The sequence below is a fragment of the Perissodus microlepis genome, chromosome 23 (genome assembly GCF_051167445.1).
Source record: "Perissodus microlepis isolate ML-2025 ecotype Zambia chromosome 23, ASM5116744v1, whole genome shotgun sequence".
Taxonomy (NCBI): domain Eukaryota; kingdom Metazoa; phylum Chordata; class Actinopteri; order Cichliformes; family Cichlidae; genus Perissodus; species Perissodus microlepis.
This window is the reverse complement of record NC_140482.1, coordinates 1,620,906-1,638,418: the sequence shown is the minus strand read 5'-3', so window position 1 is coordinate 1,638,418 and position 17,513 is coordinate 1,620,906. Positions and strand designations below refer to the sequence as shown.

The 17,513-nt window shown below is 40.6% G+C and overlaps 1 protein-coding gene, 3 non-coding genes and 1 pseudogene across 6 annotated transcripts in view; 2 read left to right on the top strand and 3 right to left on the bottom strand.

The window, feature by feature from the left end:
* Positions 1-517: 517 nt before the first annotated feature.
* LOC146360704 (5S ribosomal RNA) lies at positions 518-636 on the bottom strand. Its single transcript, XR_014799563.1, has one exon. It is a non-coding gene; the product is annotated as a 5S ribosomal RNA (ribosomal RNA).
* A 360-nt stretch (positions 637-996) lies between these two features.
* On the top strand, positions 997-1,115 carry LOC146360703 (5S ribosomal RNA). The gene has a single exon (XR_014799553.1). It is a non-coding gene; the product is annotated as a 5S ribosomal RNA (ribosomal RNA).
* An 852-nt stretch (positions 1,116-1,967) lies between these two features.
* LOC146360702 (5S ribosomal RNA) lies at positions 1,968-2,086 on the bottom strand. Its single transcript, XR_014799543.1, has one exon. It is a non-coding gene; the product is annotated as a 5S ribosomal RNA (ribosomal RNA).
* Positions 2,087-2,446: 360 nt separating this feature from the next.
* LOC146360701 (5S ribosomal RNA) lies at positions 2,447-2,565 on the top strand (annotated as a pseudogene).
* Positions 2,566-7,284: 4,719 nt separating this feature from the next.
* Positions 7,285-17,513, bottom strand: part of LOC146360700 (cytochrome P450 4F3-like) — a 28,996-nt gene continuing 18,767 nt past the window's right edge. For all 3 annotated transcript variants that reach the window (XM_084921699.1, XM_084921700.1, XM_084921701.1), the window contains 11 exons: positions 17,453-17,506; positions 17,241-17,368; positions 15,655-15,776; positions 15,430-15,576; positions 15,199-15,328; positions 11,120-11,186; positions 8,763-8,892; positions 8,536-8,669; positions 8,285-8,349; positions 8,119-8,201; positions 7,285-8,042 (listed from right to left, as the gene is read on the bottom strand). In XM_084921699.1, the coding sequence (XP_084777825.1) occupies positions 7,829-8,042; positions 8,119-8,201; positions 8,285-8,349; positions 8,536-8,669; positions 8,763-8,892; positions 11,120-11,186; positions 15,199-15,328; positions 15,430-15,576; positions 15,655-15,776; positions 17,241-17,368; positions 17,453-17,506 (1,274 nt within the window). In that variant the 3' untranslated portion in view covers positions 7,285-7,828. The remainder of the gene's footprint in view (positions 8,043-8,118; positions 8,202-8,284; positions 8,350-8,535; positions 8,670-8,762; positions 8,893-11,119; positions 11,187-15,198; positions 15,329-15,429; positions 15,577-15,654; positions 15,777-17,240; positions 17,369-17,452; positions 17,507-17,513) is intronic.

The window sequence follows — 17,513 nt, the reverse complement described above, 5'->3', positions numbered from 1 at the left end:
ACAGTCCCAGTCTCTGCAGCAGCAGAGCAGCAACCCAACCGAGATCCGGACTGGACAGCCAACAACCCTCTGCCAGACAACAGTTGGTGTCAGCGTGTCCTTTCCCGAGAACTCTCAATGTCTACATGCAATTTCATATTGAGAAATGGGCACCGGCACCAGAGGTGAGGCTCAATGAACAGACACCTCCCTGGATGCCATTAGTGTGCCCACCACAAAGGCCCTATATGTACATAACATGAGAGTTTAAGTAATAAGATTGTCTCAGTTGTGGAAAAAAACTGACCCACCTACACCCAAGGCCCTGCATATGTGGTGGTGTGATGTAACGGGAGGAAGGCAGCAATTAGGGATGGGAAGGAAAGAATGTTTATCTTCACTGTACTGTGAAAATTAAGTTAAAACATTTTAAATTTTAAATATACTGACATTTTAAGAGGCATATATGGGTTTTCCTGAAGCTGCCTCCACTGAGTGAGCAGCGGCGCCCTCTGCAGTTTGTGTGTGGAAGTGCAAAAGCTTACAGCACCTGGTATTCCCAGGCGGTCTCCCATCCAAGTACTGACCAGGCCCGACCCTGCTTAGTTTCCGAGATCAAACGAGATCCGGCGTGTTCAGGGTGGTATGGCCGCAAGCAAGGAAAACCCGCAATAAAAGACCTTTTATACTTGGCAAATGTCACACAGTTTAAAATATAGTATTGTGCTAAGCTTCACATGTTACAGCGAAAACATGCAAACCTTTGTTGCGAACTGCAGCTTCAACACTGAGCTGCAAAAATGCTTTTCCCGCGGTAACGTCACCATAATAACACATGTTAGTTTCTCACAGCACAGTGTTAAAGTGACAGAGAGCACACAGTGTGTTAGGACCATTTGGAAGTCCAACATTTTTGTGGTTTGGACAATTCAACGCATATACAGGACATTAAAAAAACGTAAGCGTGACTGTGTCATCACAGCATGTATAAAAAGGCTGTTTCTGAAGCAGTCCCTCGCTTACGGCCACACCACCCTGAACACGTCCGATCTCGTCTGATCTCGGAAGCCAAGCTGGGTCGGGCCTGGTCAGTACTTGGATGGGAGACCGCCTGGGAACACCAGGTGCCGTAAGCTTTTGCACTTCAACACACAAATGACAGTTTAAATGTTGAAACGGATCTGAGGCACTCTTTAAGCTCATTTTCGAATAGGATGGTTAGTGAGTCTTGCGCAAAGAGCTCTTCCACTGATGTAGTAATGTCAAATTCTTCAAGCGTTACATCAATATCACTGTACATGCACAGAGCACCTGTAGATGTTTTTGTGCAAACACTCACAATTGTTTATGACGTGAATATTGCAGCATTAAGTATGCATTATAACTGTGCTGTCATGTGCAGCTATTAAAAAAAGTAGAAACTAATCAATATCCTTCACTCTAAATTGTTTTTTAAATCCCAATAAATGGGTTACAGTATCTACATGAACCCCGTTCTCGAGGAAGCCTCTCGCTTACGGCCATACCAGCCTGTTCTCATCTGATCTCTGAAGCTAAGCAGGGGCGGTCCTGCATAGTAGCGTCACCTTCACCTTGCTCCATGTTAGAAACTCCATGATATCGTGTTCCCTGCTCAGGGTAGCACACTGATGCGCATTTATTCAGTATTCTTCGGGACTGCAGTCGGCAGCCAATAAGAGTTAAAACTGGTTGCACATGGGTGTCAGGTTGACACTGCGCCCGCTGCACGCTACAAGGTTAACAAGTTCCTCTCTACTGAGCCCAGACGGACTAGCCACAGACATTTTCCACATTTACAGAATAAATGAGTTTGTGTATTTCCTAAATATTTCGTTCTTGTTGTTTTTTTTGTTTTGTTTTGCACAAAAGCGAAATGCAATGAGGAGCGTTGTCATGAAGCTTTTCCTGAAGTTGCCTCCACTGAGTGAGCAGCGGCGCCCTCTGCAGTTTGTGTGTGGAAGTGCAAAAGCTTACAGCACCTGGTATTCCCAGGCGGTCTCCCATCCAAGTACTGACCAGGCCCGCCCCTGCTTAGCTTCCGAGATCAGACGAGATCGGGCGTGTTCAGGGTGGTATGGCTGCAAGCGAGGGAAGCCTGCAATAAAAGACCTTTTATACTTGGCAAATGTCACACACTTTAAAATATGGTATTGTGCTAAGCTTCACATGTTACAGCGAAAACATGCAAACCTTTGTTGCGAACTGCAGCTTCAACACTGAGCTGCAAAAATGCTTTTCCCGCGGTAACGTCACCATAATAACACATGTTAGTTTCTCACAGCACAGTGTTAAAGTGACAGAGAGCACACAGTGTGTTAGGACCATTTGGAAGTCCAACAGTTTTGTGGTTTGGACAATTCAACGTATATACAGGACATTAAAAAAACGTAAGCGTGACTGTGTCATCACAGCATGTATAAAAAGGCTGTTTGTGAAGCAGTCCCTCGCTCACGGCCACACTACCCTGAACACGCCCGATCTCGTCTGATCTCGGAAGCCAAGCTGGGTCGGGCCTGGTCAGTACTTGGATGGGAGACCGCCTGGGAACACCAGGTGCTGTAAGCTTTTGCACTTCCACACACAAACTGCAGAGGGCGCCGCTGCTCACTCAGTGGAGTGATCAGACGAGATCCGGCGTGTTCAGGGTGGTATGGCCGTAAGCGAGGGAAACTCGCAATAAAAGACCTTTTATACTTGGCAAATGTCACACAGTTTAAAATATAGTATTGTGCTAAGCTTCACATGTTACAGCGAAAACATGCAAACCTTTGTTGCGAACTGCAGCTTCAACACTGAGCTGCAAAAATGCTTTTCCCGCGGTAACGTCACGATAATAACACCATAAATCCTGCCATGAATGACACCCTGCATCAGCATGCTGTGGACATTATTCCTGACATTATGTTTGCAGTATGCTTCTGAACCACAAACAGGGAAGTGCTCAAGTTTCTTAGAACAGGTGGGCTGATGATGTAGATATTGATGCAAATGATTAAGGTGGCGCTACTGAAATGTATGAAAACTGAAGCCCCCAGAGCCAAGTGTTATTTTTTCCTGCTCAGGTAGAATTTAATAACAGCGCGCTGCACTTGCCTTGATCTCTGCTCAGTCTTCAATCTTCTTTTGGTAAGAACTTTTTATATGTACATTAATTTTTTATTTTATTTACATTTTTATAGGCAACAAGCTTATTTTTCATACAACCAAGAAAGAGAGATAACTAAATTTCTTTATTAATCTTTATTAATTTATCATTAAATAAACTTTAACATTAATTCCACCTTCAGAGCATTTCAGTGACTGAAGTCATCTTCACCACCTGCTGTTCCACAAGACTGACTCGTGCCTGAACACCTGCAGTTTAACCCACCAATCACTCATCAGTTAATCAAAAAACATGGTGAGTGTCGTCATTGGGAAATGTTTAAATGATACATTTCTAATATTATAATTAACTTTGGCAAGAATGTTGTAGTTTTGTGACTACACCTTATATCAATATTAGTGCTAACACAGCTTTTACATATATGAAGACAATATTTAGCTGTGACTGCTAAGATTATTGATTGTGGTCTGTCATTTTCTCATGTATAGTTCAATGTATGTGAATTAAAGTTGTGAATTCCTGGTGCCTTTAGGTAAACCTCATAAACACAGCAATCTAAATTCCAACACCCATGAAAGTCATTCAAAAGGCTTTTTTGTTGTTAAATGTGTTGTTAATAAATAGCTAAACTGCTGCTTAACGTATGAACTGCTATACAGGTATGTTCATATATTTTTAAGATCAAAGTTCTTTCCAGCAAACACCACAATATTATAATAATATAATATTGCCATAATATCTTTGTGAAAGAACAAAAATGAGACTGGCTTTGATATATAACTTTTGGAAGCTGTTATATTGATGGGATCTTATCCTTTAATCATTTAAACGGCTACATCAAAAGGAATAAGAAATTATCGACTGATGTGTTTATATTAATAAAGGAAAATTGTTAGTATTGTTTTTAAATGATGACTGGAGTTTGCTAGATGCACCTCAGAGCACACCTTACTTCCGGCCACATATTGAACTATAAATAGCGATGTAGATGCACAAATCATTTTCAACAGCGATAGCGGGACCAAAGTGCAGATGGCATAACGGTGGGACTTCACAGACACAGGTATTCTATATACCTTTAGTCTTTACACTGAGGCCACACAAACATTAACCCGACTGGACCATCACAGTATCAGAATATGAGGTACATTGATTTTAGCGTCATAGTCACACTGTTTGGTTTAATATTTGATTTTCAAACAGTAATTACCGGTCCAGCAGTGATGTATGCAGGCATAAGAATAATGATCTGGTCCTGTTCCTCTGTGCTGTTTCATCGTTAACTGAGTTTACTTTTGCTCCTCTAAATTCTAAATCATGAAAATGTTCCTGTTTTTTCTTCTCCAGGAAACAATGAGGATCCTGTTTACCTGTTTGCTGCTTGTGCTGCTCTTTGCCACTGGACTCTCAAAACCAGCCAATCTTCAAACCAAACCAATTGTGAAGCGGCAGAATGAAACCCCTTATGAAAACTTTAGACGACAGCATGTAGATGCTAGGATGAGTGTGAAAAAATGTGATGCAGAAATAAAAAGTAAACAGATCTACAATGTTGACAACAGTTGTAAGGATGCTAACACGTTCATCCTTAGTGATGACGAACAGGTCAAAGCCATTTGTAATGGTCAAGGAAGATATGATCCCAGGAGTGGCATGACAGAGAGTATAGCCAAGTTTTGTATTGTTATATGTGAAGTAAAAAATGATGGAGCCAGGAAACCCAAATGTCAGTATAAGGGCAGGCTTCTCACTAACAGAATAGTTGTAGTCAAATGTGGAGGATTACCTGTGCACTAATGATCATGACATAATGACCTTTCAACACAATAACGCAACTATAGGAAAAATCCCCATGCGCTCTACTTCTGTACCCACAAATATACATGTCTGAGATAGCGTTTCCTGCATGTCTTATTTTTTATTTTTTTTTGCTTTTTGCTTTATTTACCAATTGGAACTGTAATTTTATGTTATGATTAAATGCCACTATGCACCCTTCTCATATACTCCATTAAAAAAAACAAATGTAATTAAAAACAAACCAACAATCAAACCAAGATGCTGTCTCTGAGGATTTACTTTATATAAGAAAATGTCCTCATGTTTTTACTTTGATTTGATGGTCATGATTGAGATCCAAGTTTTTAAAGTATTAAAAACTGAACTAAAACTAACCAAAACAAAAATATTACAGGTGATGTATAAGAGAGGGGCTTTCTTGTCAGCACATCCTGAATGCATTCATTGCTTACCCACTTACAGTGTATGATAACAGCAGCCTAAAATACTAGACTTAATTGCTGTGACCCTGTTTACCACCTCTAAGTACTGGAGAGAACACAAGGTCACCAAGGGATGCAACACATTTGGTATCAGGTCTACCAGTTGGTTTAAAAACTAAAGCTGGCCAATGAAAGGAGCCATTTGTGGAAAATCATTCACATTCATATTCTCAAGAAATGAACATCTGTACATGAGCTTTTCAATAAGTCACTAGGTGTTGCATGCAAGTTAAATCTCATGCTGCACAATGGAGAATCCGGATTTTTTTCCTTTCTCTTTTTTTCATTACAGTGAGTTTCTCACATGGGGCTGAGAGTGGTAGAGTGGACAAAATGCCATTCAGGATTCATCTCCCCAGTTCTCCACCCCTGCTCGTCAAATCCATCGGTAATAATGGCCAAATGAAGCTTCCTGAAGCACTGAAGCTTGTACTGAAAAAGGTTCTTTACTTAAAGCTTTTCAACACAGTCATGTTTGGTGACATCTGGTGGATTCATTGTGATTGCCCACTATGATAGGCTTTATAATAATTTTAAGCTTGATCCTTGTGGGGGAGGAGTCAGGCCACGGACAGGTTTTAGAAGATTTTGTGGCTTGATGTGATGAATCTGTTCTGTTATCACTAAAAGTTGTAAAATGTTGTATTACTAAAATATCCTTTCTGAGACAGTTTGTTATATGTGAGTGAAGTTGCCCCCCCCACCTTCTTCAAATCCAACAAAAATGGTATCAAACGTTTGTGCTGCAAAAATTTTCTTTTGTGCCGCTTTCATTTTAAACATATTAATAAAAATTTCTAGAGGTCATCAGAGGTCAACCAGCCCCCCCCCCCCCCCCCCCCCACACACACACACACATTAATGGAATCAAACAAAATTGATGTCAAAGGTTTGTGCTACGTTTGTGCTGCAAACATTTGTTTGCGCTGCTATCATTTTAAAAATATTAATAAAATAACGTCTTGATGCGTGCTTAATCATCCAGGTTAGTAAATCCCAAAAGGTTGATTCTGTTCATCTGGACATTTTCAGTTGGAGAAGCGATGTTTCAATCTTCAGATTATTTTCACTCATCCAAGTGACTTCTTCAGTCTCAGCTGACTGCAGGATTTCCTGCAGTCAGCTGAGATTGAAGAAGTGTGTTTTTCCTATATTAATGGATGAAACCACAGAGGTGTTCACACCAAGCAGGTTTCCTTTGTTGTCAGATATGTACACAATATGGAAATCAAGGAGCACTTCCTTCAGGTGTGTAATTTGGAGTTAGCAACTGGAGATGCTGTTGAAAAGCTAGTAATGGCTGTACTGGAAGAAAATAATCTGAAGATTGAAACATCCGGGGTCAAGGTTATGATGGGGCTGCAAACAAGATGGGGCACTTTAAGGGACTTCAGTCAGGAAAACAACCAAAAAAAAAAATCCAAAGGCCTTATAGTTCACTGTCAGGCACATTGTACTCTCTACCAAAACCAGATTAAGGCAAAATCAAACATGTTTTGTCAGCTTTTTCAACCTAACTGAAAAGCTTTACACTTTTGTGGCCAACTTGTCTAAACAACACTCTGCATTTATTAAAATGCAGGAGAAGTTGTTACCTGAGCAGCGCCCACTGGAGCTGCAGAAGCTGTCAGAAGCTGTCAGAGACTAAGTGGGCCCACAGAGAAGCTGCCCCCAAGACAATGTGGAAGATCCTCCCAGCTGTACTGCATCGTGAAGCTTGGAAGCAAATTGATAATTATCCTTCCACGAACATGAAAGTTGACTGCAGAAGAATTTGTATAAATCACACGGAATATAGAATAAACTTTTAATCTAGCAATCTTTCTTTCTTTCTTGGTTTACAGATGTTAATTTTTTTTCTGGAAGAAAAAAACCCACCTGAAATTCAATTGTGTCTTAAGATCAGTTTTATTTCTATTTAGAGATATGAGCACATCAAAGTTACAACCCAACTGTGCTACCAACACATAGAGTTGCTAAGACTGTTGTTAATTCTCTCTCTTCATATTAGAGAAGATTTAAAGTTTTATCTGGCTGAGTTAAAGATTGAGTTTCATTGTTAAGTGAGTGTCAAGATTTCACTCCTAATGTGAATGTGTGAAAACTCAAAATCAAAAAGCTAATTAGTGTCTGAGAGGTGCCATCAGTGTAAGATTTGTTTATTTTTGTGTTTGAGCTATATTACATAAGAACACAAAAGTGGGAGCAGTTTACTGCAGACACAGGTTACTGCCTGCAGTAAATTTCATTTTGTGTCTGATCTTTTCCTGACTCGGGATTAAAAATTAAGTTTAAATATTATATTCACTAGCTGGGACCACATCCTCAGTTACAATGTACGATGATGGTTTAGGGAGCATATATTGACTGAAGAGTGAAAGAGGCGTGGATGAGGTGTGGTCCTGCTCCTGAAATTTAGACAAAAACTCCACTTGTTGGATCATTCCTCTGACTGTTTGTTCAGTCTGAGTGTGTTCAGAGGCTCCAGCTGCAGCCACAGGCCTCCCTCTGCACGCAGGACGATTTGGGGAAGACGGCGAACTCTGCTGCTCCCGAGTTCAGGGTTCACCCCTGGGGTCAGTCGAAACCTGAGAAGGGTCAGGGCCACTACAACTTGAAGCTCTGTCATGGCGAATTTCTGACCAATGCAGTTCCTGTAAAGAGATATTTGTTATATTTTAACCAGTCCATTTCCTAGTTGTACTATTTAGATTAAGGCTAAAACTGAACCTGGGGCCTGAGGAGAAGGGGATGAAGGCATGAGAAGCTTGGCTCATTTTGTTGCCTGGGTCAAATCGATGGGGATCAAACTCCTGGTTAGAGAGCAAATGGGAAAGGTTAAACACACAATAGACACATTTTAGCAGAAATGCAGATTATGTCACCAAGTACTTACATTTGGGTTTGTCCAAACAATAGGGTTGTGGTGTGTTCCATAAATGCTGACCTGGCAGACTGTACCTGTTTCACAAGAAGTTTCCCTTTACAGCATCAATCTTTATTGGTCACCAACTGTTGGTGTGATCCTTTAACATACGGTCTCACAAATGAAGCATTTAATAAAGTTTAGTATGATTCATGACGAGACACAGCTCTTTAACCTCTAAAATCTATTTAGAAACCTTGAAAGAGAGCTTTGACTCTGACCCGCTGGGACTGTTCGATTTCCTGGCAGCACCATGTCCTGGGTGTAACTCCGTGATACAGCCTGCACAGGAGAGTGCAGTCTGAGGCTCTCTTTGATGCACATGGTGGTGAAGGGAAGGTTGGACAGATCCTCCCTGAAAATTAAGATATGTCAGTGCACTGAGATAATATTCATATATAAACATTTGAAACTGCAAATAATGTTGTTGGCATTTGTATTTTCTGACCACTGGATTTCATGTCCATCTCGTCCCTCCAACAGGTCCATCACTTCCTGTCTGCATTTTTCCTGATAGTGTTCATGGCGTGCTAAATTATACAGCGTCCAGCAGATGGCACTGGCTGTTGTGTCATGACCTGCAGAAGAAGAAGGAAGATTTGCAAACTGTTAAAACATTTGAAGGACAACAAACTATGCGCTCTAAAGACACATACTCATCCTAGTGTATAGCAGCAGCCGTTAACATTATAGTTTGTCATTTTTACATCTGACCACAAAAGTTGGTGTCAGAGTAGCGTCTCAAGGGCGTAGATTTGGTTTTGGCATTGGTGGGGACGGATGATTCAACCACCGAACCCTGCCCTGTTTCTTTTTTTCACCCTTTTTGTCTTTGGTTCTTGATAAAAAAGGAGAAATATAATTCAAGTCAATTCAATTTTATTTATATAGCGCCAAATCACAACAAAAGTCGCCTCAAGGCGCTTCATAGCTTCAAATATACTTGCCTACATATGCTATTCTACATGCTTTTAAACCATTTAAAATTACAATTCATAGTTTTATATGTGAATTATATAATGTTAAATTACTATTAAACAAATGACTGACAAAGTATTTTAGACTTTAGTTTACTTCAGCCATAATCCATATAACTCAGGTATCATACAAAAATAAAAATAGAGTCATGACAATAAAAGAATATGACTTTAAGGACTTAACAACATTACTTCAGTTACACCAACATCTCTGATACATTAGCACTAAGGGAACACTGAATGACCTGGTGGTTTTTGTCCATAAAACTACTCATCTCAGATTACCACAAAGTAAAAGATTTTTCAGCAAAATTATGCAACATTTTAGGCACTATTGCCCCGATCAGATCAGTGAGCTGAGATTTTTTATCCTAAACATGAACTACTGTTACAGCAACAGACATGGACTACTGGTGTCCCACACAACAACTCAATGTCCACTATGTGAAGGAGCCAAACACATGCCTGCTCCTCTCGTTAACTGAGATAAACTGCTGGCATATTGGTTTTCCATCTATACTGTCCAGTCTCTCCTGGTGGACATACAGCAGCATTGTTTAATCTCATTTGAGTCATTGTTGACCTTAGTCACGTTTTTAGTCTTCTGAGAGCACTGAAGCTTCTTTTAACCTCAGTACATGCGTTTTATCCTCAGATTAAAAGTATTATTCTGTGCTTGATGTGCCTCACCTTTGGCCCTGGCTCCTCCCCTCTGACTGCACTAGGACATATTGCCACCTGATAAAATAACACATTGATTCGTGCCACATAAAAAGTGAGACGTGTCAATTCAGATTCTTTGTCAAACATACACTAATGAATCAATTTACATCAGCAGCCTAACAGTTGTCATGATAATAAATACTAGTTAATCTATAGCACCAAATCATCAGTCAGTCACCTGTGACCTCGCCTCTTCACCTCTGTCTGAGCTACAACATGGCAGAGCTGCCTCTGTCACCTGATGAATAACAGTGAGACATTCCACATACATGCAGTCACACATGTGCTTCAAATACAGTCATGAACCAACAGGTCATTATCCAGTTTCACCTGTGATCTTGTGTCACCATTACTCTCTGAGCTTTGTGTTGGTTGGAATATTTGCAAAATCAAGATTACCTCATAATATTTTGTCTCAAAAATTAACCCTACGAATATGTCAGTACCATTAGGATGAAATTATTGTGTCACCAACATTTAACGTTAGACATGTAATTCTAACAGCCTCTGTAAACTAATATCCTGGCTTGCTCGAGGCTGCCGTTTTCTTTGACAGTTTCAATCAAAATTAGAAATGCTGCTCTGAGACTGAGAGAACTGATAGTGCTGCCTGTTGTGCATTTAGTTTCCAAAACACGTTCATGGTTGCATACAGTTTTAGACTGATGTGGGCCAAAGCCTAGCATAGCCTGTAACGTTATTATGAGGGACACATTTTATGAGTGAACTTGACTTTAAGTGAGTTACAGGTTTCTTTGAAAAACACTTTCTTATATCCAGGTTCTTCCTCTTTGCTGCCGTCCTCCTCGCAGCGCAGGCTTGCCGCTGCTAAAACTAAACAGAGCTCCCTGAAAGGCACAGCCAATCACATTGGCCATATTTGTCACATGACGTAGGACTTCAGTAGAGAACGTAATTTAACTCTTTCTGCACCGCTGGGTGAATGAGACGTTGACAGATCGTTTTTTTTTTTTCTTTCTATCGGGTTTGATTTCTTTACTCGAAGAGATCAAATTATTGGTGGGGACAATTCAATAATCGCTGAATATTGGTGGGGACATGTCCCTTCCCTCCATGCCAAATCTACACCCTTGTAGCGTCTCACCTGCAAACATGAAGGTGTTGGCTTCAGCTTGTATCTCCTCATCTGTTAGGCCTTGTCCATCTTCGTCCTTCAACACAGACATCAGTAACACTGATAAAGTCCCAAAAATGCAATACATTTTTAGATGTTCTCCTTCCCTTCCCTTTTTAAATCCACCTTTAACTATTTACTCACTCTGAGACCAAGTTCAATTTAGCCCCTACACCATTTCGCTAAGGTTGCACGTATGTTTGACATGAACTGCTCCAGTGCCTGTGGACTTGGAGTGGGATATATTGTTAATCTGGACACGCCATCATTTTTTCCCTCCTCCCTGGATTGCCCGGACGCTAAACTGCTTACTTGTCGCTGGATTTACCCGGCTGATCACCAAGCATCTGCCCGCTCTGCGACACGCTTTCCTACTCGGATTTGGATAACATCGCGCCGACGGGGAGTTTGTCGAAGCAATCTATGCACTCTGCCTCGTGCTTCTAGAGGTGACTTAGTACCCTGGCCACGGATGGCACTGCTTAATGTCAGGTCGCTGGTAAATAAGACCTTTGTTTTAAATGACTTATTCTCTACTACTGGCCTTGATGTTTTATTCCTTACAGAAACCTGGATTCGCCCTGGTGAGCTCATTCCTTTCTCTGAACTTCTTCCTTTGGACTGTGCCTTTTTTAGTTCACCGAGGCTTTCTGGTAGGGGAGGTGGTTTAGCCTCGGTTTTTAAAAACGTATATAATGTTCGGCAACTTTCCTCACCTAACTTTGCTAGTTTTGAAGTCCAGTTATTGGAGATGACTGCTTCCACGACCACTTTATGTGTGTTGGTCTATCGACCGCCCAAATATAACAAGTGTTTTATCTCGGACTTTGCCGACTTCTTGGGTTCCGTTCTTTTTAAATATGATTCTGTTCTTATTCTTGGTGATTTTAACATACACATCTGTTGTAAGGATGACCTGCTTGCTAAAGACTTTCTGCTTTAATGGACTCTTTTAACCTCCTTCAATGGGTAAATGAACCAACCCACGTTAAAGGCCATATTTTGGACTTGGTCTTTACGTATGACCTGGATATTTGTATTAAGGATATAAATGACGCTGGGATTTCAGATCATTTTCTAATTTCCTTTGATATTGGCTTATCTGCCACTGGACTGCAGCCTGGAGCTCTTTCTCGTCCGCTACGCATACTCAGCTCTGAAGCTGTGTCAAAGTTTGCTGTGTCTTTTTTAGATTTGGCGCCTATAATTCCTGACTGCTGCTCAGTTCGCTCATCTGATGGTTATGCTGATACTTTGCTATCATTATTCTCATCTACCTCTGATTTGGCTGTACCTGATGACTGTTCTCTCTGTTCGGTTGATGGTTGTGCTAATATCCTGTTATCTGTTTGTTCTTTTATTCTTGATTCTGTTGCTCCCATCAAAATGAAGCGCCCTAGAACCTACTCTCGTTGCTGGCTAAATGATACTACACGTGCCTTACGACGTGTCTGTCGCCGTGATGAGAGGAGGTGGAAAAAAGATAAACTTCAGGTTTCTTATGATATGTTACGGACCAGCCGCTCACAGTTTCAAACTGCTGCTAGAATGGCTAAGGCATCTTTTCTTTCCAAAGTCATTGTGGCTAATGGTCACAACCCCCGTATGCTATTTAAAATTTTTAATTCTGTTGTTAATCCCTGTCCTGATATGCCTTTACTGTATTCACAAGCTCTTTGTGAGCGTTTTCAAATTCTTTTTTTAGACAAGGTTTCATCCCTTAAGCTTTCCTCTTCGTCTGCCTCTTATCCCGTCTTTTCCTCTGAGTGTAATTCAACTTTTCATCAATTTGAGCCCGTGTCGCTTTCGACTCTGAAGCAGCTGGTTGATCAACTGAAAAACACCAATGCTGTGTTTGATATTCTCCCATCACGCATTGTTAAGGGCTGCTTTGATGTAATTGGACCGAGCATTTTATTCTTAATGAATTTTTCTCTACTCTCTGGATCTGTCCCACTGGCCTTTAAGCATGCTGTAGTCCAGCCTATTCTGAAAAAGAAGAATCTTGATTGTTATGATCTTTTGAACTATCGACCAATCTCTAAGCTTCCGTTTCTGTCCAAGATCCTGGAGCGACTAGTTCTCTCTCAGCTTCAGGCGTACTTAGACGCGAACAACATTGCAGAGAAATTTCAGTCTGCCTTTAAGCCACGGCATAGCACTGAAACGGCCTTGCTTAGAGTTCTCAATGACCTATTTGTAAGCACTGACTCTGGACGCTCTGTGGTCCTGGTCTTATTGGACCTTTCCTCTGCTTTTGATATGGTTGATCATAACATTCTTCTACTAAGACTTGAGCATACTGTGGGTATAAGAGGCACTGCCCTCAACTGGTTTAAATCTTATCTTGCTGACAGGTCTTTTTCGGTTAATTTGGGCAACTTCTCATCTTCCTCGGTACCTGTACGCTGTGGTGTGCCTCAAGGATCTGTATTAGGCCCTATTCTCTTTTCGCTATATCTGCTCCCTCTTGGAGCAATTTTTGAGAAGTATAATATTGCCTTTCATTGCTATGCTGATGATATACAGATTTATTTTGAGATTACTGACGATCTTGCTATGTCTTTTCACTATTTTCGTGAATGCATGCGTGAGGTTAAAGGTTGGTTCAAGAGTAATTCTCTTGTCCTGAACGAAAAGAAAACGGAGATCGTGGTGTTTGATAGTAAAATCCCCCGCGACCAACTCTGTGCTGCTCTGATGCCTTTTGCTAGCTCTCCTTCTGATTATGCCAGTAATTTGGGCATACTACTGGATAGCTCGCTTAAATTTGACAAGCAAGTGTCTGCTGTTGTGAGGTCTAGTTTTAATCAGCTGCGCCTCATTTCTAAGGCTAAGCGCTATATTCCGCACATTGACCTGGAAAAACTCATTCACGCATTCGTGACTTCCAGGTTGGACTACTGCAACTCTCTTTACATTGGCCTTTCCTCCACCCTTCTCGTTAGATTGCAGACTGTCCAGAATGCGGCGGCACGCCTTTTGACAGGTAGCAGGAAGTTTTCTTCCATCACTCCTGTTCTTGCTGGCTTGCACTGGCTTCCAATTAAATACCGTATTCAATTTAAAATATTACTTTTCACCTACAAAACCATTAATAACTTGGCGCCGAGCTACCTCAATGAGCTTCTCAGGTTACATACTCCTGTCAGAGCACTTAGATCTGCTACCCAAATTCTTCTGGAGCAACCTCGTTCTCGGCTGAAGTCTCGTGGTGACCGCGCGTTTGCTGTAGCTGCCCCGGTCTTATGGAACAACCTTCTTGTTGCTATCCGGACGTCTGACTCTATGCCACTGTTTAAATCACGGCTGAAGACTTATTTGTTTAATCTTGCCTTTCCACCTAGTTAACACTTGGTGTGCGTTGTACATTTTTATCCGTTATGCTTGTGAACTACTTTTATATCTTATGATTGTCAAGGTTTTTATAATTGATACGTGCCAGGTCCTTTCTCTTTTCCCTCCCATCTCCCTTTTCCTATTTTATTTTTGTCAAGCACCTTGGTATACCCTTGGTTTTTTAGTGTGCTTTATGAATAAAGTTTATTATTATTTTATTATTATATAAAGCTGTGTGATGCTAAATAATTAGATAATAGAAATAATCCAAATTAGACAAGCGTCATCAGTGCAGGTCTTTAAGTCCAGATTGAAAACCTATTTTTATTCCCTGGCTTTTAACTCTGTAGGAAACTGACACCTTCTTATTTATTTTATTGTATGTAATGATTTTATGGTATTTTTAATTTGGTAGTTGTTTTGATCTGTGTTGTTCAGCACTTTGGTCTGCCTGGTGTGTTCTTAAAGTGCTATACAAATAAACGATGATGATGATGATGATGATAAATAGACACTAATACAGGCTTATTCAATGCACTGTGAAAGTGGATGTCCTATGTCTTATATAAGCAAAACTAAACACATATCAGTTCCATGTGATCATTTCAGAACTGATCAAATTAATGGCTCTGGAAGTGGATTATCATCCCTTCTTGTTTGTTTATTTTATTACTACTACTATGATGCTCCTCCGAGTCCCTCTGTCCTACCCTTGTCAGCAGCAGAATGTCCACAAAATCTGTCCTCCTCTGTGATGTCGGGGCAACTTCACATTGTGTCACTATCTCCCTCTGTGCTTTCAGAATGGCACGTCGCTTCTGAACCACATCCCTGCTGAATCTGCAAACCAGAATACAGCAGACTAAAATTAATGATCCCTGCAGCTTCCTACATAACTTGTATAACTTGGCTACACAAATATCAGAAGGTCAGAGCATTACCTGTGTACAATATTTAAGGTTTGTTTGAACAGTTTCCCCTGCTGAGTCTTCCAGTAAATCCAGTCCCAATGATGTAAAATGTTGTGTTGCCGCTGTCCTGCCAGGTCACAGAGCTGCACTATGGCTGACACGTACTCACTGGAAGACCTGGAGGGACAATTTTCTTAGGAACACCATGACAAAAAAACCCAGAAGATATCAGTTGAAATAAGTGGCTGTTCTCACTCCTGACAGTTGCTGTTGTAGCTGAAGGCACATTTCAGTAAACTGTCCAGAGTCATCAGACTGACGTGGTCAAACATTTCTAGATTAGTTTTGCCTTCTGCCACAAGTCGGCACCACTTGTCCTGAAAACAGAAACAAGAAGGGAGGAATGGGACAAAGATGTGAGAATCTGCATGGAAACAAAATCATATTTGGGGCGTCATTCATGCTGTCCTCAACTTCAAGCAGCTGAACTCTGGTTTAGAGTCAGATGGAGATGTGGGAGGAGAAAGCAGTGGAGAAGGCAGATTAGAGGAGGAGGAGAAAGGGATGATAAAAATATAATTCTACAAATCTTACAGACACATTTAGTTTAAAAGAGCTTTTTTTGGCATAATTGAAAACTAATTCATAATTGACATTTAGCAGTAGTTTGTAAGCTATATTTGGGTGTTTAGAATGTTTATCAGATTCTTCCTTTATTTCAGAATTCTCAGGAATCTGGAATATTGTAACAGACTTCTATTGATGTTTTAAAATAGATTTTCTCCTTCGCACTGTCAGAAAATGCTCGCTCATAGGAAGTTGGTTGATTGTTGGAGTTTTCTTCAATTCTGTATGTCACGGCTGGGTGCGAGTCAGTTGTTTTCTCTCTTCCTTCTAGCATCTTAAAGTCAAGCCATGCTGGTACTATCCTACTCCTTTGGGGTGGAGTTCCATGGTTTCCCACGCTTTAGCCACCGCACCTGTTGACCATCTGACTCATCTAAAGGTTATGCGCTATAGTCTGTCAGTATGCTGGTCAATACTTGCATTCTACCTGGATCATCCTGCATTAACCACCTGCTTGCTCACCCTGCCATGGCTGCCACCTTGTGGACACAACCAGCATGCAAACGCTTCCTCTGTAAAACCCTCCCTCATACTCCAAGTGAGCAGTACATTCACTATTGGCAAAATTACGCTATCTGAAAACTCAAACACTGGGCAGAAATAAACTCATCCTCCAAACCTGGAAGAAACTCCTGTGTTGTTTTCCCAGACTCACCTCTACTTTTTCTCCTGGTGTGAAAAACTCTATAAAATCTTTATCCGCTTCTTTGTTGGCCTGTATTTGGATATTGTACTTTTGCTTAAACGGCCCTCACAGCCTTGACACTGCAAGATGTTTATGTTACAGCAGGGTTTTATAGGCTTTCCTATTGACAAAGACCTGTCCACATTTCCTTTCACAATACCATTAAAGTAATTACAAAAAGGATAAACAAGTTCCTGTTTTTACACAATCTGCTATTAAAAAAAAAAAAAAATTAAAACAATCCACATTGGGAAAAATAAATAAATAAAAAATGATACAACAGCCCACGCATCCCTGACTTACAACATCAAGTGCCTTGATAAAGCTGTTTTTGTTGAATGACACTAGAAATCAACCTAGATGACTTATTTAGAACCTACAGAGAAAACTAAAAAGCTAATTTTCCTCATGGTTGTACCACTTTTACCAAAAAGCAACAAATCAAACTGGATCAAATGCTTGTCTAAATGGTTACTTGAAACAAAAATCGTCATGGAATCAGTTCTGTGCATGGCTGTGTGAATCTTACATGCATGATTTTAGACGAGGAGTTAAATATGGTAATGTAGCTCTTCAAAATATCAAAATGAAAAGCTGGAGTCAGCAGTCGTCTTTTGCGAGACCACACCTCGCCATTACTGATCAGCACACTGCGTCCTGAGACAAAAGAGAAACAGAGTTAGTGGAACATCCTGTAAACTATGTAATCACAGATGAGAAAAACAGAAATATTTGACTCACCCAGCCAAGGCTGTAGGTGGTTATAAATGAGCCCATTTTTCACCGTCATGCTGGCTGAAGG